The sequence below is a fragment of the Sturnus vulgaris genome, chromosome 8 (assembly GCF_052056855.1).
Source record: "Sturnus vulgaris isolate bStuVul1 chromosome 8, bStuVul1.hap1, whole genome shotgun sequence".
Taxonomy (NCBI): Eukaryota; Metazoa; Chordata; class Aves; order Passeriformes; family Sturnidae; genus Sturnus; species Sturnus vulgaris.
Window position 1 is genome coordinate 35,425,970 of NC_142250.1, and position 21,026 is coordinate 35,446,995.

The 21,026-nt window shown below is 40.3% G+C and overlaps 1 protein-coding gene across 1 annotated transcript; it reads right to left on the reverse strand.

The window, feature by feature from the left end:
- Positions 1 to 124: 124 nt before the first annotated feature.
- On the reverse strand, positions 125 to 20,612 carry DHX32 (DEAH-box helicase 32 (putative)). Its single transcript, XM_014879629.2, has 11 exons — positions 20,343 to 20,612; positions 17,841 to 18,031; positions 15,912 to 16,284; positions 13,886 to 14,131; positions 11,674 to 11,773; positions 11,400 to 11,558; positions 4,333 to 4,524; positions 3,245 to 3,400; positions 2,080 to 2,270; positions 1,076 to 1,257; positions 125 to 317 (listed from the first exon to the last, which is right to left on the reverse strand). The coding sequence occupies exons 1-11, from the start codon at positions 20,610 to 20,612 to the stop codon at positions 125 to 127; spliced, it is 2,253 nt and encodes a 750-aa protein (XP_014735115.2).
- Between the last annotated feature and the right edge of the window lie 414 nt (positions 20,613 to 21,026).

Consider the following 21,026-nt stretch of genomic DNA (forward strand, 5'->3'; position numbering starts at 1 on the left):
TCTGTTAAATACATTTATGTCAAAAATTTGAAATAATGGGTTAGGGTGGGGATGTATTTTGGATATATTTTGGATATATTACTTTTATTTATTGTTGTCCAGTATGTGATGGTTCAGTCTAAATTCACTGAATAACACATCTCTGCTCAGTGGGAGTTTGGGGAGATTCCTCATTTTCTTTGCTGTCATTGGCAGTTTTCTGTTCCTCCTTTGTGGCTGAAACAGGTGCCAAATGATTGATCACTTCCTGCAGAATATCCTTGCTTTCACTTGGAGGAAGATTGCTGAAATAGTACTGAGGTACCAGCTCTGCAAATCTGGGGAGGAAATCACACAAAACATTATTAATTTTTGATTGAATTTTGAAATATTTGAGTAATTATTTCCAGGCATATCTACAAGAAGCTACAAAGTTGATATTTCAACCCAAAACTGCAAGAATCCAAGATTCTTTACAAGATGTAATAGGAGTTTGTGCTTTCAGTAGCCTTGCACTGAAAATCCTCAGCCTGCACTTGAGGTGCAATGCAGTTCCCAGTGCTGCAGACTGTATTAAATAGGATTTTCCCTGCTTTAGAACAGAGTGGTTCAATAACACAATGAAAAAAGCTCTCCTATAAACATGGGAAATAGAAAAGATGGGAGAGTCAAATGTATATTCTTTGTGTAAAGATATTTTTGCAGAAGGAAGAGTCTGGTCTCTCCCTGAATCCATTAACAGTCCATGATTCAGCTGTCTGGGTACAGAAAATATGTTAAGAAAAGGATTTGCTGGAAAACAGATTTTCAGGGAACCCAGATCTTTCTAGCTGGATTCATATGTGGGTACACTGTTCTGTTCACTCTGAATTTTTTTTCTATATTACTTTGTAAGAAACTTTTGCAGCTCATAATGTGAGTTTTCCAATTGATTACAATTACAGTGGCAACTATTGAGAATAGTGAGGGACTGAGATCACACATGTTCCCATTTTTTTTTGTTTGCTTGGGTTTTTTTGCTTTTTTTTTAATCCTCCCAAAGTGATAATTTTGTGGATTTAGGAGTGAAGGAGCAGTTGCATCACAATTCACTTACAGATGAGGGGAGATCTCGGAGACAACTCTGATGGAATTGCCCTCTGAGATGCTGAACTCATAGAATAAAACCCACTCTGGAATCCTCTTGGTGTTGTAGTAGGATGAGAAGGGATGAAGCTGGGCCACTTGTTTGTGTGTTAACATCAAGTAGTTCCCTGAGCCATCCACATCACGAGCAATCTAAAAAATAAAACCGATGTGGAGAGTTAGCCATTATTTAATTGATCAGTGGCTATTAGATTTAAATTAAACTTTCCTTCAGATACTTTCAATTGGAACCTCTTCCCAAGTTTGTGTGGGAAGGCTTGGGTCTGGATACCATGAAAAGAGACTTAAAGAAAATGTGGATCTGTGTATTTGAAAGGAAGCTGCAACAAATAAGTACAAAAGTATCAGAGTTTGGCTTTGAAGGGTGGTGTGAAAAGACATACACGTGTATTCTTTAGCATATACACTTTTCATAGACTTTTAAATACAAGTGTCAGGCCATGAAATGTGCTCTTGGGAGAGGTCGTTTTTGGGTTGAGAAGGAGCCTAGGGATGTGAAGGAAAGCCTGGGGACTTCAGTGGCAATAAATCAATCTACTCTACATTTACAATTGCAGTTGGAGTGCCTTCCTGAGATGAGACAAGCTGTCTGTTATGCACACCTAAATATATCCAAGTCATTTCTCTATTTCCAGGCAATTTTCACCTTCAAAAAGGAAATAATTCCAGAGAGAATATTGCAAATTCAAGAGTTTTTTTGAGGTGAAAGAGTTCTTTGAGTTGAAGGCATATTGGCAGTTTTCTTATTGCTGTGGAGAGTGTGAACTCCATGCAGTGAGAGATGAACCCCAGAGAAAAGGCTGAAATGGGCAGAAATGTTTGATACACTGGGAAAAAAAAAATTGTTTTTCCTTTCTGGTGATCAAGAGATTTCACTAATGAACTTAAGTTTTCTGAAAGCATTCTACATAATTTAACAGTGCATGAAGATGAAACCACAGTCTTTTTCCTTACATGCATGAAGTAACCAGATAAAAGAGCTTTCTTAATGCTTAGTAGATTTTCTTCTGATCCAAAGTCTGGTTCTGAAATGGGAAGTTCAATGCGCTTCATAATCTCCACCAGCTCGGCTCTGATCATCTCTGCCATGCTCAGAGCAGAAGAGCTCAGGAAAGAATCACGGCACCATTTCTCAGTGCTGAAGTCTGTGGGGAGAAAAACAATGTTTTGGCTTAAAGCAGAATCTCAGTGATGTGTGCAATCCACAGAGGTGCTGCTCTGTGAATTAAATGCTCTTGCAGTGCTGCAGATGATGTCCAAAATTCTGGTAATGAGCCATACAGACAGCCCAGCCTCAGCCCACAAAGTGGGTAATACTTGATATCCTCACTTAGTTTTATAGAATTGCAGCTATTTCTTCCTGAATCAAATCCTTTCTTTGCTGTGTTATAAGTAAAGCTTCCCAGAGAATGAGTAGCAATTCTATTTTTCAGGCCTTGTGGATTTAGGCCAGGATATGGAGCTGAAATCACACCTGTAGGGCTGGTGCTGATCCTGCATTCTGGTAAAGGACTGGTTCTACTGGAGCTCCCTTCAGCATTCCATATGAGTGAGCAGGAAACAATCCTGCTGTCCTGTCTAGAGTTTTTACTCAGTGTGTGCAAATTTATCCCTCTGCTGTCTGAGCACTGGGCTAAATGAACTGGAGCAGGATGTTTGAGCACAGGAAAATGCAGTGAAGAGTTTCTGCTGCTCTGCACTCTCCTGGCTTTTATTTCTGTTCCTGCAAATGTGCACTTTACTACTTTCCATTTTTCCTTTAAATTTTCCTTTCAGTTCACAGCTATCAAAAACCCACCAGAATTGTTGGACTGCTGGGGGAATTGAGACCATCCTCACCAGCTTTTATTCATCCTAAACTTGGATTTTGTGCTTCTTCATGAGGAACCATCAATCTGGTTTTGCACAGTGCCACTTCAAAGGACAGTTGGAATAGTGGTTATGGATAACTGTTGGGTAAGAGATGCTGTCCTAGGACGTTTTTAATTAATTAGTAAATTAATATTCATCAGCATAGGTTTCTCCCTGCATATCAGCACTTCTAGAAGGAATCACCAGATTTTTTTTGGCTTCGTTGTTTCCAAACTGGCCCCAGTGTGCTGGATTTTGGCTGGGGCACGCTTGCCTGGCTGTGTGGGGTTGGCAGTGGCTGCCCTGAAGGCGTTGAAGACGTTGATGAGGGTGCAGTGATCTCCTGCAGGGTGCGAGAAGCGGCGCCAGCGGCTCCGAGCGATCTCCTCTGTGCCGGGAGGGGCCTGCAGGAAGCAGCTGGGAGCTGAGCAAAAAAAAAAAAAACAAGTGGTGAAAACACACAGGTGCATGCACAAAACCCCACTGGTTATTTTGGGGGTTTTTCCTTCCTCTGTTGCCTTTAACAGCCAGTATTGGATCGGTGCTGAAGAACTGAACCTGCTGTATTCACCAAGGGTTTATTTTTGTGGGTGTCTTTTCAGGCTGGTTTAGTTAATGTGGGCTGTAAACACAAAAGAGCAGCTTTCTCCCAGGCTGATGCCAAAAAAGCTTCCTAATGTCACAACCTAATTTAGCCAGAATCCAACAAATGGTCTCTTTATTCTAAAAAGACATCTATTGATTTAATGCTTTAATTTGCCCCTCTGTTGAAATTTGTGTTTTCCAGTGTATTCTCCTTTTGTGTCTTTTGAAATGGTTGAGCTTTTCTAAAATTGAATTGTGCTAATGCTTAATCATTTACATTTGTTATATGTACTTAAAAAAAACTGTCACAAGTTAAAAATCAACCCGGTTTGGGCATAAAAAGTTGTCCTACAAGGAGAACAACTCATGCAGCTCGATACCCTGTGGTTCATGTACTTGCTGCCCACAACTCCAAGGTCATGGCAGTTTTATAAAATATTTAAAGTAGAGAGACAATATCACAAAGTAATTCTTTGTAGGTAAAGAATCAGATCTGTAACAAATGTAGATTAATATAAGAAAGTTTCATTTTGAAGGGATGTTTCTGACAAAAAGGAGGAAGCCAATGGGCAGCTGAAGCCTGGAAATGGAATTCTCTGTGGGAATTCTTTACTTAGCTTTCATTGTATCCTTACAGTTAAGACTTGAACAGCCAAATACATTCATTTACTTGAAATAAGCAGGATAACAAAAATTTGCTTTTGTGGATAGATTGGGAAAGATTTGGGGCAGGTGGCACAAGGCCTGCAGTGAGAGCTGATCCAGGAGTACCTGTGAGCATGGCTGCAATGGTGAGCATCTCATCCACACACTCAAATTCACACGAAGCCAGCAGTGACTTGGACAGCTGAGGATCCAGGGGGAATTCTGACATAATAATCCCAAATTCAGAGAGGTTTCCATTGTTATCCAGAGCTGCCAGATAATCCAGATCTTCCAAAGCCTGCATCAGACTTTCAGGAGCTGAGGAAAAGGGAAGAGAATTCCAGTTCTTGAGAGTGGCTACACCGAAATGAATGTCTGAATTCTCATTATAATATTTCAGCTGTGGGGAAATGATACTTCTCTTATTTGACAGTGATTAAGAACAAAAAATAATGCATGAATGAAAGGCTGAGAAAATTCTGGAGGAAGAAAATAAGAGGTAACAATCATAGTGCAACAAATCACTTTGTTGATATTTTTTTATGTCAGAACAGTTTTTGTCCCAGACAAAATCCTCAGTAGTGTGTTAGCCCCTAGACTCTGTCAAAATTGCTTCCATTATTGGCAGTTTTCAGGTGGGTTTTTTGTGTTCTTTCTTTTTCAAGAGGGGTGGTCACATTTGAGGGGTGCTGAGATACAGGTCTAGGAAATCTCCTTTTTAACCAGAGGAGATATTCTGATATTTGCAGAAGTTATAACTGTTATTCTTGCAGGTATTTGGAATTCTCTTGGTTGCCTTTATAATTATTATACTTTTTTTACATGGTTTCTCATGATACCAGAAGAAAAATGGGAATGTAGTAAAAGAAAATATCTCCCTAGCAACTGGCTGTACTTTCTCACTCCACAAAATTCAATGTTCAGTTTTCTCTTATGTGTGAGTTACAACTTCCTTACAACCTCCATAGGTAGAATTGAGAACAGTGAGGCAGCAAAAATAATGAGGGAATATAGGAAAATGTCCTGAGAGGACAGGACTGAGCAAATCAACACTTAAAATTAGAACTTGAGCAGGTCTGTAGGAAATCTGATGGTGATGAAAGAAGGACAAAGAAGCACAGAAAAGCTTTATGTGGCTCCAGTTCTGGGGCTTGAGGAAGGGAACCTCAAACTGAAGTTGTCAGGCCTGCACTCCAAAAAATTGTTGCCAGAGCATGAAAGGCAGGGGTGGAAATTTGGGAACTCCTGAAGTGTGAAGGTTCTTTAAGGTTCTTTCCTCCCAGCTCTTATCCAAGGTAGATTTCTATTCCAGGTTATATTGAATGGTCAATATCTTTCATGGATACAAGTTCATTTATATTCACAACTGCTCTCCAACCACTGCAGCAACTTTCTCCTGACTCCAGCCTGAGGATCTGGTTGATAATTTCTTGGTTTTATGGATAACAAGTTAAATTCCAGTCCCCTTGAAGCTGGTGGCAGAAATTCCACTGCAGCAGGACTTGGCCTCATCCCCAGCCCTGGGAAGCTGCACTGGCCATTTATCAGTTTCTGTGGGCTGCTGTCAGTCTGTATATTAATGGGAAAAAAATCCCTAAATAAATAACCAGACCACAAGCACAGCTGCCCAGACAGGCAGGGGGTGTATTTGCACTTGGATCTTCATTAGTAGATGACTAGAAATAATTTCTTGCATTCATTAAGAGTGGGAATGTGTATGGCATCACCAGGACTAAAAGCAAAGCAGGGCTGTAATTAGCTGCTAGGTCACATTTAGCCACAATTTCCCACAAATTCTGCAAGAAAATCTTGAGATCAGGTTTTGACTTCATTGGCTGTGAACTGTTTATTGCCATCTCTCTGTAATTAACTCCTTATAGCCAAGGAAAAAGTAAAATGGGAAGCAAACACTTGTTGTTTTTAACCTTATTGTGTTATGTCTGAAGGGGAAAAATGATTTATTAATCCCCCTTACATGAGTTTTCCAGAATTTCTCCAGCATCTAAATCTGCTAATGTGACTTCAGTTAAGTTTAAAACACTCCATTTTCAGACAAATTCTCTCAGGAACTTGTGAATTTCTTTTAAAACTGTGGACCTGCTTCATTTCAGTCTCAGAATCCTTCCCTCTGCTTGTACAATTCTATCTGGAGAAGGCATTTATTATAAGAAATGTGGGGTTTAATGGGATAAACGATGAGCCCTTGCAAAAGCTGAAGCATCTGAGAAGAAAACACTTAGGAATTTTAAAGAAATGAGAAGTAGCAGCTGATGATGAATACGAGTCAGTGACAGGAAATAAAAATCAGTGATTGAAAATACAGGGAGAGTAAAAGGGTCATTCAGATGTGTAGTAATTACTTGGAGATCATAGAAAGCTATTTTCCAGAAGTCAACAAAGTAGTTTGTGCTAGAGCTCACAAAATACATGGTTATATGGCAGCCAATTTCAACCCCCTGATAGCATCAGTAATTTGCATTTTTATGCCCTCGAGTTAGTTGTCTTGAGATTTATAAGCACATATTACTTCCCTGTCTTGCTATGAGTGTTCTGAAAAAAAAAAAAAAAAAGAAAAAAGAAAAGATTCCTGGAGTTTTATTGCTCTAGAAAGGAAAAGACAGTAAAAGTGGATTAGAGCAGGTGAAGGAACAATAAAAAAACAGAGAAGGGCTTTTTAGGGCTTCTTGCCAGCACCAGCCACTGCTGCCTTGAGGTGTGAACCACGAGGATTTGTGACTCCACTACTGCTTTCACAGGAGCAAAGTTCAAAAAACCTCTCAAGATGTGTCCTGTGCTTTCAACAAGAAACTCTCACATCCCTGGAATTTTGAAAGGTATTTCCTAATCTGATATTTTCTTTCCCTGCTCTGTGTTCTTTGGCTGCTCAAGACTGGGCTGCTCTGGACTCATTTCTGGAAATCTGACCAATTTTATGTAAATACAGATCCTGCTTTTGATCTTTCTTAGGCTTAGTAAAGCAAATATATAACTTAATGTTACTGTTAGCATTGGAATCATTTATCTGAGAGTTTCAAGCTACTTTAAATTATATTCTTGGTTTCATATTTTTGGAACTTTGATGTGAGCAGGGTAAATGCTGTCTCTAAAGGAAAGTGCACCTGTAGTCTTCAGTACCACCTTCCATGTGGCTGAAATGCAAGTGCTCAAGGTGGGAGCAAATAAATTCAAAAGAATTATTCTTGTTGCATTAGGAAACTATTTAGGTTTTAGGGATTTGTCAAAGTTCTGTAATGAGTTGATATTAGAGATAGGAATGAAACTTAAATGTTGTGATTTTTAATAGTCCATTTAACTGCTCTCTTGTGCTTCTCTGGGAGATCCACAGCTCCTGTGTTCTGGTCTCCTACTCTGCAAATGCTGAGTATGTAAAATAACTTTTTTTGATAGATCTTTTCCTTCCATAGGAGTAACTTTAAAAGTTAGAGCTGCCATGGCTGTGAGGTGAAGGGATGTTGTGTTTGAAGAGCTGATGCTCTGCCTGGCACACCACAGGTTTTGCAGGTTCTGTTGGCTGAACAGCAGAAAGAACTGCTGGAGTAACTACTGCAGAGAGAACAGTCCTGGGGAATGGTGTTTGCTGTTCCTGGTTTCTGCCATTGCTCCTTGGACAGCAAACTAAAAAGATGGAGGTGTCTACGCCAAGTTTTCCTCAAATTATGCCAAGATTTTTCTTCTGCAAGCACAAGTTTCTCTGTGCAGGCTTCCTCCTGATTCTCTTTTTCCCCCTTCTAAGTCAGGATTTTTTGTGTCTGTTTTGCTCTGAAGCCACCAGTTCTAGAACTATTATTTTGAAATGATAGTTGATCATTAAAAATTACTTTCCCAAACTCATACTTTGCAGTCTTTCCATCCCCTCTCATGCTGCTTCATCACTCCTGCAGTCTGGCTGGTGATGGTCCCTGCTGTGCTTTCCTGCCAGCAGGGACAGCCAGGACAGGGCCTGACCTGCCTTGTCCTGACAGAATATAGTGAATCATGCCTACACACTTAATTTAATTGATGAAATCCAGAATTTAAAGCATCAAAGAATTAACAAGTAAATTTAAGATAATAAATCTGCCCTGAAGTGATCTCTGTTGAGCAGATCTTACATGGTGCATTGAGTTTCTGGTTTTGACAGTCTCCAGTGAAAATATGCCTACAGTTTATTTCTCTGAAACAATCTGAAATTATATGAATTTATACAATTCTTGTTATTCTGGATTTTCTAGAAATATATTCTCCAGAGGGTTGTAAAAGCATAGCTCTCAAATGTCATGGTCATGACCATTGACACATCCTTTAATCTGAAAATTTAGGGAAATTCTGAATGAATGAAGAATCTGCAAACGCTTTCCCCTTGATTCCACAGAGAAATATTATATGGCTTCATCGTTATAGTGATTTGCTTAGTTGAAATAAGGATTTTCCAGTGATTTAGAAAAGTACTCAATGTGGCTGCAATCTATGGGACTGGAATTCTTTTGTCCCATTATAAACCCCAGCAAAGATCCATCTGATTAACTGATCCAAATGTAAACACATTCCTGTTCTAGGGGCACAGGAATCCCACCAATGCACTTTGGAGCTGCAGTGCCAGATTGATTTTTCTCTGGCTCATGAATTCCAGAAAGGGGAACAAGCTTTGCTGCATTTGCTCCTCTCGATTATGGCATGAATTAAATGCAGCAGCTGTAAGCCTGACATGTTTGTTGCTTTCATAATGCAGTAATGAGTCAGACTTAATCCAGGCTTTTATTTCTCCTCAAAGAGCAGCAGAAAAAAAAAATCCCTTGTGCACATTGTTGCTGAGCAGAAATAAAATGTTTTACTGATGTAATTTTTGTTTCTTATCTGCTGCATGCTCTCCATGTGCAGGAAACAGATTGAGAAGTACTTCTTGCTATGAATTTCAGTGTCCTCCTGATTTGTTTGTTCACCAGTTCAGGCCTGTGTCTTACTCTGTCATCTCAGTGAAAACTTGATTTTGTGTAGGAGAAATTCACCTAAAACCCCCTGAAGCCTCCCTCTGTTTCAGCTGCAAAGACAAGGTGAGAATTTTTGTTGCACAAAAGCAGCGCAGAGGAAAGCCTGTGGCACACAGGAGCTGCTGCAATGTTTTTACTGCTTTTACTCGAAGGGAACTCAGCTCCAAGGAGGTGAAAAACATGGAACAGTCAAACCCATGGCAGAGGCTTGGAACTGGATGATCTCTAAGATCTTTTCCAGCCCAAACCACTCTTAGTTTGTGTGCTTGAAAGCTTGGCGTGTTTTGGGTTCTGTGAGTTGGTCTAAGACCAGAACTGACTCTCCTGACAAATTTCTCCCTTTGGTGTTCCAGTTTCTTTCAGAGAATTTCACAGCAGGCACTTCAAGCTCTGTGTTCTGTCTGTGGGAGCTTTGCACTCCTCTCTGGAGGATTGTGTAGGGATCAATCCGAGTGAGGAAAAAAGTTCACTGCCTGCTCCAAAGTGGAAAGAAAGCCAATGTGAGATGTGTCCTGGAGAAAGGGAGAGCTGTGCTGGATCATTAAAGCTCTGTCTCAGATGTTTAATTGTGTAAGGCAGGAAGCAGACAAGGAAATTGTGCAGACTTTCTCCTCTCCTTTCAGAGCACCCCTGCAGCGTTTGTGGGATTTTTTCCTTTGTTCAAGCAGTTTCTCCAACATTCCCCCCACTGTTCAGTAATTCCCAAAACTATTCAATACCTGCACCTGACACACTTGATCTAGTCAGCAAAAGCTTTGTCATATTTAATGTCCATCCAAATAAAGCCAATTCATTCACTCATCAAATGCCATTACAATTTTTTACACACCAGGACAATGCTTTCTTCAGCTCCATTATCCAAAAACGCAGCCAAACTTAGAATTCCTGCATCTGTGAAACCCTTATGTGCCTCTAGCATTTCATTCTCTCTGAATGCTGTCCCCATTGTGCCTTTAAATCCAAAAATGCCGAATACTTTCCCTCATATAATTTTACTAATTCCTTCTACAGTTCAAGACCAACTTCCTTCATATCCAGGAAAAACACTAGTATGTTTTAGCATATGTTTTTTTAATAGTAAAATACATTTTAAATTTGAGTGGGAGCAAACTGTATTCCATAAGCATTTTCCATGCAGATTTCGTGGATCCAGCACAGGAGATGACACTCACAAGGCCAAAATACTTCAATTCTCATTGGTTTTGAATTAATTACCATCAGACTGGCCATGTTTATTCCTATTTCTTTTAGGCATGTTTCTGCTAAACAGGCACACAAGGGAAAAGTAGAATAAATTTTTCTTACAAATTCCACTTAATAGTCTATTGCAACATCCAAGAGTGAGAATTAACACTTTATTACTGATTCATTACAGTGAAAACACATAGAAGAGATCATTCCAATTTTGTGTATGTGCACAAGGAAAGGCAGGATAATATAAGAATTTTTTTTCCTGTTTGCACTGGAAAATTATCACAAATGAAGCCAGGAATCCCCAAACCAACGAAGCCAAGGGTATTTCCCTCACTTTAATGGGTTTCAAAGCAACAGCAGAATCTGCAATGGCACTTGGGTTTTGTGATAAGCCAGAACAGAGGAAAATATCCTTCTATGGAAAAAAATCTAAATTATGAAGTCAGGGGAAAAAAAAGGCAAATTCCTTCACACTCTTACTTCAAAATTCAGTATCTTCCCTGCCTAGTATTGAAAGTGTATTTGGGTTTATTTTATAGGGAATATTGTCCTTAAGGAGCAGCTCATTGTAAATTTGAGGTGGGAGATGCTGGAGGATAAGGAGGAAGCTCATTTCCTGCACACACATCCCCCAGGTAACAACAGTGGTTTATTTGGGTTGTAAACTTTTGATTAAAGGAATATATTTTGTTGGATATCTGTACAACGCCTTGTACAACAGGGCACACATTTTCTTTGTGGGTTGCAGGAAAATGATATGTGACCTAGATGAGAAGATACTTAGAATATTGATTTTCTTTTTTAACATTCCAATTCCATTCAGATACTTTATGGTCTTTTTTCTAAGTGCTATTGAGCTGAGAACTGCTGTAGCAGATAAGTGGGAAAAGGAGGGTGATATTATTACAAGCCCTTAAATAAAAAACAATCCTGTGAGTGACAGGGCAAAATTAACCTGGAAATAACTTCTAAAATAATTTAAAAATATGACAAATTGGTGCATCCCCTTACCTGGGCTGCTGATGAAGTCACAGTGTGCAAAGCCTGCTATGTCCATCCTCTTCAGGAACAGCACCAAGCTGGTGAGCTTGGATTCCTGAATTTTAGCTGGAATTTGTGGCTTCATTTCCTTGTATGTGAATTCTTCAGGATACAAGCAGAAGATTTTCCCTGGAAGAGAATTCGGGAAAATTACCTTTTTTAAAATGCTTCCTCCTTGCTTTGCCATGTTGATTGTATTAATAATTTGAGCTAATGGATTTAAATTTTGAGCTAATATTTCTACCTGATGGAGACATGCCCAGAATTTGTTTATGCACCTCTGCTTGACTTTGGCTGATAGGCTGGGTTAGAACAGAGTCTGCTCTGATTCTAGGATTGTACACCTTTAAATGAAAGAGATATCAAGCATCAGATAAGTACACAAGGGCTGCAAAAATATGAATGGTCTGTACTGAATTTCTCTCTAGGTCATTTTACAGAAAGGGTAGTAAACAGGTTTCATTTCTTTTTGTTTCAGCAGCTTGGAAAGGAGAGCACTCAGCACCCTGACAAACTGATAGATGTTTTGCAGTCACTCTTAAGTGTGCTCTGAGATAAATGTATTATTATTTTTTCCTGAAGAAATGTACCTTACTAAAGCAGAAAATGGTATCATCAAGAAAAACATTTAAAAAAAAATATTTATTTCTTCCAGTGATAGAATCCCAACATTTCCTGACAGGATTTTGTTCCCTAATTCCAGATTTTTGTCTTAATACTGAAATTAGAGATGAGGGTGGATTAGAGATATATGAAGCCATGTTTTATATTTTTCTTAATTATACTTTATTTTGATTAAGCTGAGGAACTGATTCACTCACTGCTCTGGCAGCAAGCCTGTAGTGTCCAGCAAGACCTAAAACTGCCTGGAAAAGGCAGCTCTCTATTCCTGTCATCTGAGTCAACTCTGTCTGCTTTAAGCAGGGTTTTCACAAAAAAAAAATATAAAATATCCTTCAGTGCAGGGCACAGATTTCTTTTCTGCAGGTGAATTGCTGATATATCCCAGCTGCAAGGCTCAGGTGGGATTTTGCTCTGCACTCAACTTTTCCTCTTCCCTCTGTGCTCAGCTGACTTTGAGGCACAGAGACTGAGTGGGAATTTGAACTGGTGAGGGAGGAATATCACAGGACTAAACAAAATCATTGAATTAAAAGTAAAAATTGCATCACTGATAGAAGTGATTTGATAGATATCAGGACTGTTGGACCTGTTTGTTCCCATTGCTTTGTGTTTTAAATTTACCAACTTTTTAATTTGTTGAATTGTACTTTGGGCTTCAGGTTACCATGGGAGTGCAATTCATTTCTGCCATCCAAGAAAATTGCAGTTGTAGGAGTAAGTTTAAGAAATAAACATGGTCTAATTCAAAACTGCTTTTAGGATCTTCTTCCTTACACACAAAACTGTAACATTTTTTTAGCTTGCCCTGAGACTGAGTTAGTTTATAATTCCCAGTTAAAAACCTTTGAAAATGACAGATTTTTGCCATGAAAATGAAAGGTACTGGCAGCTCACAAGCTTTTCCCTGAACTGCTTGCAAGGCTAATCAGGATTAATGATCCTTGCTCCAATATTTTAGGAACACTTAATTGCAATTTTGATTATTCCACCTTGTATTATAGAAAGGAAATGTATTATAGTGGGTTTTTTTGCCTGTTACTGGAATTTTTATTTTAACCAGGACAGCTACAAAACCTGCAGCAGTGCAGTTCTCCAGTTCATGTTCCTACACTGTTACTCATCCCTTAGGACATCAGTTTTGTAGAAATAAAACAAATTAGATTTTTTTATTTTTTTTTTTTGCAGCTGCACTAATCCTTCCCAGGGTGAAAAACAAGAAATGAGACCAAACTTAGAATACACTGAAAAAGGTCAAGCATTAATTAGATAAATGGCAGCATTTGGAGGTATTTGGATGGCAGCACAAACAGCTTGAAAAAATAAAGATTCCCTGTGTGAGCAATTACTAAGTCATTAAATAAGGGAGGAGAATAAGCTCCTAAACCAGGGCATCTGCAAACAGGTGCCTAAGAAGTGATTGTATTTTGCTTTATGTATAAAATACTGAGGAGAGATTTATGACTGATAGGTCAGAACTCAGGTGAAATGCATTTTGCAAACAATCTGTCATTGGTTTGGTGACCCAAATGAGTGGCAGTTTCAACTGGGAGCATTCATCTGGCTTTAGAAACTTAAAAAATCTGATTTCTGATTAAATTTGGGAAATAATTCCGGTTTCTTGCTTGGTTTTCACAAGAAATGTCATGAAAATGATTTAAATTTTATTAATTTGCATGTTAAAAATATCATAGAACCTGTACTGTGAAAAAACATGTGATCCTCTAGAGACTATTTGCATTAATCTGAGCTGCACAATTCCCTTTGCCCTGCCCTGAAAAAGCCCTTTTGCAGAGTTTATTTTTGACAAAGTGCTTCTGGTTCCCTTCACTGACCTTTCTTCTCTCCACACCGACATCAATGACAAAAGTCACGTTTTTAGTCCAGATCAAAGATTCTCCAGAGCTGGTGGTGAGTAGCACTTTCCTCCTGTATTTTTTGCAGCATTTCTGTTTTTCTTGGGTTAATTTGGGAGTCAGCTCTTGTTTTGTGGGGTATAAAGGGATGGGGATGAGTTCTCCAAGGTCAGGGTTTAAACTGGATTGTTCCTGTCTGATCATCTGATAAGCTTTTTCAATTTCCTGTAATCAAGAGAAATGCATTTTTTCCTTATGAAATTGTTATATTCTTAGTCCAATTACAGCACCTTAAATGATTAAAATATGAAGAAACCTCCTTACTTTCCCTTAATTATTATATTTAAAGAGATACAAGTATTGTTAAAGTTTGAATTTTTTTTCCCCTAGTGATTAATAAACTCTATAAAGATTTAATAAAGTCAATAAAATGTCCCTAACTTGTGTTCGTGGAACATCACCTCTAAAATATTTCACAAATCCAGAGGTTGGACATGAACTGTAAAAGCTTTTTGTTGTTTTAGTGTTTTGTTATTGGGGGGTTGGTTAATAAGAAGCCATTTATGTTCTGCACGATTTTTTGAAAGGCACACAAAAATAATTCACGGGCTGGCTCAGTCTGAAAGGGAATTTTTTTAAAAGCATTTTTATTAGCAAACGTTTTGCAAAATTGAAAAGCCAGACTGAGTTTCTCTTTGAGAGTGACACCACATTTCCAGTAGTTATAGGTTGAAAGTGCTCTATAAAAATAGTTATAAAGATACAAGAGTGACATCTAATAGCAAGGCTGGCAGCAGGGCAGCTCATAAATCCTGATGTTCTTGGTTAATTCATATTTTTGTTTAGTTTAAAAGACAGTTGAGTGCTTGAGAACAGTGAACCATTACCAGTATGAAACTTTAAATCACAGTTAAACAAAATTCATGGGATGCTCTGGTTCATAACGAGTGTTCTGTTCATTGTTAGAGAGAAAAATGAGTGATCTCTTCTTGGCAAGAAAGAAATTCCTATTTTAGTTTTGGGGGGAGTTTACCTGTCAAAAAAACCTTTTAAGCAGAAATAAAATTTTCTTCCCTACCTTTTGAAATGGAAAGTGTGTGTGTTTTCTCTATAACATTATCTATTGTAAAAATGGGGACTAACACAGAGAATTCATTACATTATAATTTGTAAAATTGGTGTCTATAAGGCTTAAAACTGATTATTAACATTATAAAAAGTGTTTCATATCCATCCCCCTTTTAACAGTGATAAGCAACAAACTACCTGGGTAGTTTATGGTAAATTATCTTTCCTTTAAAAAGTCATTATTTCCTGGTGAGTTTCTCATTCTAAAGCAGATTTAATGACACACAATGGAAAATTGGGGATCAGTATCAGGAAAATAATCATAATAATCATATTGAAATATTTATTTGATTGTCAGATTGCTTTGACAGCTATAAAGGACCTGCTGGTGCAGTGAATTTAGGAATTCACTGCTGTCTGCAAAGATTCAAAGGTGTCACTATTTAGAATGGCCAAGCCCATGCAGATTCCTGGATTTTCTGTCACGCCTCTGGAGTGACATTTTCCTCCTGCTGTAAATGATTGGGAAGAAGAATCCAAATGGAAAAATCTTCTTGGGAGGTTTAAGGTAAAAGCACTCCTGTGCAGTAGGGCATTGATGGAGACTGGAATGTGTTAAATCCTTGTCCTTGTGGCCTCTGTCCCTGTGTGCTGCTTTTACAGTTTTTTTTTTTGCATCAAACAAAAGGATGACGGCCTCTCTTTAAACCTACAGAAAAAATATACATTATCTACACAATATTTATGTGTTATATAGATATTTTATGTGTATTAACCACAGTGATATGTGTGCCATGACTTCTTTGAAGGAAAACCCTGAAATTATAAAACCTGGTGGCACACCTGCTGTCTTAGCTCCTGCCACCAAGATATTTACAGGTCAGACAAAACCGCACATCTCCTGATTAAAATCAGGGAGGGAGCAGTAATAACTCACTTGCTCACATGCCAGGAAGATGACGATGTCGCCCCTCTCCTTGGTGTGGTGGATCTCCAGGAGCAGCCGGAGAGCAGCCAGGAAAGGATGGCTGTGGGTGCTGCAGGAGAACACGGCCTCGGCTCGGTGCCTGCCCCGCGCTCGGATCACGGGCACGCCGCCACAGAAACCCTGCAGGCTGCTGCACATGTGGGGGGCAGTGAGGATCACCAGCCTCAGCTCTGCTCTGGCTGCCAAGACATCTTTCAGAAGGCCAAGCAGGGCATCTGTTGCCACGGTCCTTTGGTGCACATCATCCAAGACAATGACACCGTAAGAGTTCAGAAGAGGCGTGGACATCATTTCCCTCTGGAGCATCTCATCCGTGCAGTACCTGCGGCACAGACACACAACACTCCACCAAGCTTCTGGGACTGTTAGTGTAAGAAATTCATTCAATGCCTTGGGGGCAGCTTGGTTCTTTCTGTTCCAACACTAAAGATTTGATAAGAACAGGGAGTGTTTTGTAGACATAGTTATATGTTTAAATCCTTCCTTAAGTAGTTACAAACCTGATGTGATCCAACGACACTCAGTGACACAGTGGTGGAAAGGATGCTCCAGGCAAAGGCAGAAATACTTCTGCCCTGAAATCATCTGTTCATCACATGTCATAAACAATTCCTGAGCTAGGAGTGAATCCGTTTGAGTGAGGAAAAGAAGGTGCACTTGAGGCAGAACCAGAACCAGGAGGAGCAATTAATTTCTACCATAAGGCCCTCCTCACTTCTATCCCTGCTGCTGACAGTTTCTTTAAAGGACAGTATTTTTGTTGTGTTGCTCAGCAGGACTTGGAATTTGTGAAGCAGGTTTTGATGTGTGAGAGGAAGGGATTCATCTCCCTCTCAACAGGAGCAGCTGCAGGAAGTTCTGCTGCAGGATGAGATTTAAGGAGCTCTCTACAGAAAGGACAAGCAAGAGGAAGAGCGGTGGAAATCGATTTTCAGAAGTGGTGAGTATCCTCTTCTCCACTGGAAACCAGGGGCTGAGAAAGAAGCTTGTGGTCTAGATATGATCGTTTGTGCCTCCCATATTAAGGAACCAGAGAAAAGAATTCTCATCACTTTCTGGGAGGCTCAAAAGCTGAATCCCTGTGTTGCTGCTGTCACCTGCCTGTACTTACTACATGAAGTGCATTTATTATGTCCCAAAAAATTCCCCTGAATACTGCTTTCATCTTGTTGCTGGATATACCCTCCTCTAGCCATGTTTTTTAATTACATTTGAATTTTAATTTTACTTTTGGAAAGATTATCCCAAGTTTTCTTGTAGTAAGGAACACTCTTGTACTGGAAAACAGAAAAAGAAAATGTAGAGGAAAAGAAAAAGAGGTTACTGAGGTGCTTAATGAAGTTTTTCATGGACAGTAACCTTGCCCACTTAAGTCTCTGCTACGATTTACCCCAGAATGCTTCTTTCAAACCTTGTAGTGCTTATTGATTGATCACAAAATCTCTGGAGAAGAGAGAGGAGAACTCATCGCAGTCTGAAACTTCCATGTGAGGGCAAGAGGGAGGCAGGCACTGATCTGTGCTCCGTGGTGGCCATGACTGAGGGAATGGCTGGAGTGGTGTCAGAGAAGGTTTAGGCTGGATATCAGGTAAAGGTTCCTCATCCAGAGGGTGCTGGCACTGCCCATGCTCCCAGAGCTCCAGGAGTTTGGACAGCACTGCCAGGGATGCTCAGGGTGGGATTGTTGGGGTGTCTGTGCAGGGACAGGAATTGGACTCCATCTTTGTGGAGTCCCTTCTAACTCAGTGCACCCCGTGATTTTATAACATTACTCAACTTTACAGAGCAGCTTTGATTTTTATTCACAAGCTCTGCAGTGCTGTCAGCTGCCAACTTCTCCAGCCGCAGCCGGGCCCAAAGGCCTCCAAAGGCACCAACCTCAGGATGGTGTCGGGCGTGCAGCAGCTCTCCAAGGGCACGCAGTAGCCCACCTCATGGCCCAGGCTGACATCCATCTGATCGGCCACGCGCAGGGCCAGCGCCACGGCGGCCTGGCGGAGCACCTGTGTGCACACCACGGCCCCGCGGGGCTGCACGGCCACACAGTGCTCGGCACACCACTGCGGCACCTGCAGGGAAACATGGAAATAGGGGATGAGAGCTGGGCTGCAATTCCAGTGGAACACCAGGAGTGAGAGCTGGGCTCTCAGCAGCACTGCAATTCCAGGGAAACACAGGAATGAGAGCTGGGCTCCCAGCAGCACTGCAATTCCAGGGAACATGAGAATGAGAGCTGGGCTCCCAGCAGCACTGCAATTCCAGGGAACATGAGAATGAGAGCTGGGCTCTCAGCAGCACTGCAATTCCAGGGAAACACGGGAATGAGAGCTGAGACTGCTCAGCAGCACTGCAATTCCAGGGAAACACGGGAATGAGAGCTGGGCTGTCAGCAGCACTGAAATTCCAGTGGAATATGGGGAATGAGAGCTGAGACTGCTCAGCAGCACTGCAATTCCAGTGGAACATAAGAATGAGAGCTGGGCCTGCTCAGCAGCACTGCAATTCCAGGGAAACACAGGAATGAGAGCTGGGCTCAGCAGCACTGCAATTCCAATCAACAGCAAAATACTGGGAGTGAGAGCTGGGCCTCATTCCTAATGAGGTACTGCAATTCCAAACAACAGTGAAATACTGGAATAAGAGCTGGGTGTGCTGAGCAGCACTGCAATTCCAGTGGAACATAGGGATGAAAGCTGGGCCTGCCAGCAGCACTGTAATTCCAGTGAAACACCAGGAGTGAAAGCTGGGCCTGCTCAGCAGCACTGCAATTCCAATGAAACATGGGAATGAGAGCTGGGCTGTCAGCAGCACTGCAATTCCAAACATCCACAATTCTTGCAGCAGCGTGGTGCAGCAAGATCAAGCTGAGCACTCGCTGCTCACCAGGGGCTGCACCCTGCACAGGAATTACTGATGTCATCACTGGGAATTTCTTAAATGCTCAGCATGGATTCGAAGGTTTATCTAGGAATTGCTCAGCTGGATGTAGGCTGGTTGGAATTTGCTGCAGAGGGGGCAGAAAAGGGAGGAGGTGGCAGCAGGGACACTACCAGCACATGCTGATGGATCCAGCGGGGTCACTGCAGTTTGCTCGGGGCTGGCTCAGCAGCAAACCTGCTCCTGCTCTATCACACCCATGGAAAACATATCCCAGGATTTCAAACTGACAAATGCCACAGCCAATATCTGTCATTTCACATGAATTACTCTGCAAACACAACTGAAACTGACCTGCTCCAGGAACTTACACAGCAGCTCCCTAATTTATCTATTTATATAACGTCAACACTGGAAAATATCCATGTGTTGTTATGAGAAAATAAAATTACATTTTAAATATTATTTTAATGGATGTATTAGGTTTCAAATCCTTAATTTAATCAACATCTAAACCTAGGTGCATCAGCCACATGTAATTTATTTCTGTATAGTTATATGCATTTCTAGAAATGTTTAAAAACCAACCAGCAATGTGCTACATCTTATTAAAGGTTCAATAAAAATTGCCTTGTTTAAGGACAATTTAAAAGCTTATATTTCTTAGCAAGAACTGTTGTTTACTCTTACACAAATAACAAGGGGTAAAAACTTGGCACTCCAAAAATGATTCAGGTGTGAATCATTTTTATGGGAACATAGGAATTTTCAGGGAGAAGTGTGATGTCTCTTGTTCAATGTGTGATCTCTAGAAGTGTCCAGCATTGAAGTCTGTAGGATATATGAGATACCCTGCAACAGTGATTATCCTGCAGCTTTACCTGCAAGAAATATTTCTCCTGATCCCAGTCATAAACAAGAGTATTTTGGCTGATAGCACTTACTTGAAAATTCTTTTCTACTCTTTGTGACAACAGACCTGGCTTGTTATATATACTTACAGCAGAATTTCATAGTCCTGACTGATACATGTGTACTTAGACTCAGCTGAGATCTTGGCTTCAGTGAGTTCTTTTAACACGAGTTTTGTAAAGTAATTTTGTGCTGTTGGAGAAAACATTTGCTCCTGGCTGAAGGGAGGGAAAGACCATTAATTCTCCCTGAGAAGCAGCCGTGCAGACTTCAATCCTTCATTCCCTGGGAATTTTTTCACTTTATCTTATGACAAATCCCCTGTGTTTCTTTCCTGATATAGCTCTAATCAGAACCAAAACACAAAGTAACTTCAAATTTTTTTGAGTGCTTGAAGAAAGTTACTATAATGTTTAATATATTTTAAATCTGTATTTGGCTGCATTAATCTTTATTTACCTTCTGTACTTCATTTTCCCTTTCTGGCCTTAATACTTGGATAACGATAGTTACAGTGACTCTGAAATTCATACCTAATTAAATGTCCTAAAAATACATTAAAAAACCCCCAACCAAGTCTGTTGTACTGACCTGGGAGCTCTTGCCAGTCTTAGCATCTCCTGACACAATCACAATTTGATTATGAAGCAAACTTTCCATGAAAGTACTTTTTTCTTTCCATATTGGAAGCTCTTCTCTCTCTTTCATCAGTCTATAATAACGGGAGGAATAAGGCAAGCCATCAAAAGGATTAAGCTCTAAATCTTCTCCACAGACAAGTATTTCCTCTTCATCCCCATCGCTGCCTTCGAGTAATTCTGAAAAGCAGTGGTTCTCTGGAGAAAAGGTTAAAAACTCCATTTTTCTTACATATATTATTCCCAGCAAAAGCACATTAGTGATGGAAGGAGTCCTTTGTGTGCTGATTGATCATTTTGGCCCCCTAAACCTGAGCAAATCCATTTTTCCTCACTCCAGGATTAGTATTTCATAGCTCTTGGGTTTAAAAGTTCAGGCTCGGTGTCCAGCTGCCTTTGTGATCTGCTTGTCCCACTCTGGGTGGTTTAACAACCCCAAGGAGCCTTGAGAAAATATATTAAAAAAAAAAAAAAAATCACCCAAAGTATTCCAAATGGCAGTGATGATACCAAAAAGAGAAGCTGAGCAGATTTTTCACTTCAGCAGTGAGTCCAGCCCGTGAGTCCCAGTGTTTGCTCTTGTCCAGGCTGGGGAATAATTGGGAAGAGCAGCTGAGCCTGAGCTTTGTGGCTGCTG

What these genes read in the sequence shown, in the direction of transcription:
- DHX32 (XM_014879629.2), bottom strand. Translation starts at nt 20,612, where the DNA reads ATGGAGTTTTTAACCTTTTCTCCAGAGAACCACTGCTTTTCAGAATTA. An exon ending in TCTGGGCATGTCTCCATCAG is followed by an intron (nt 11,559 to 11,673) that starts GTAGAAATATTA and finishes ATTCTCTTCCAG; the next exon opens with GGAAAATCTTCTGCTTGTAT. An exon ending in TGACTTCATCAGCAGCCCAG is followed by an intron (nt 4,525 to 11,399) that starts GTAAGGGGATGC and finishes CCTTTTCCTCAG; the next exon opens with CTCCTGAAAGTCTGATGCAG.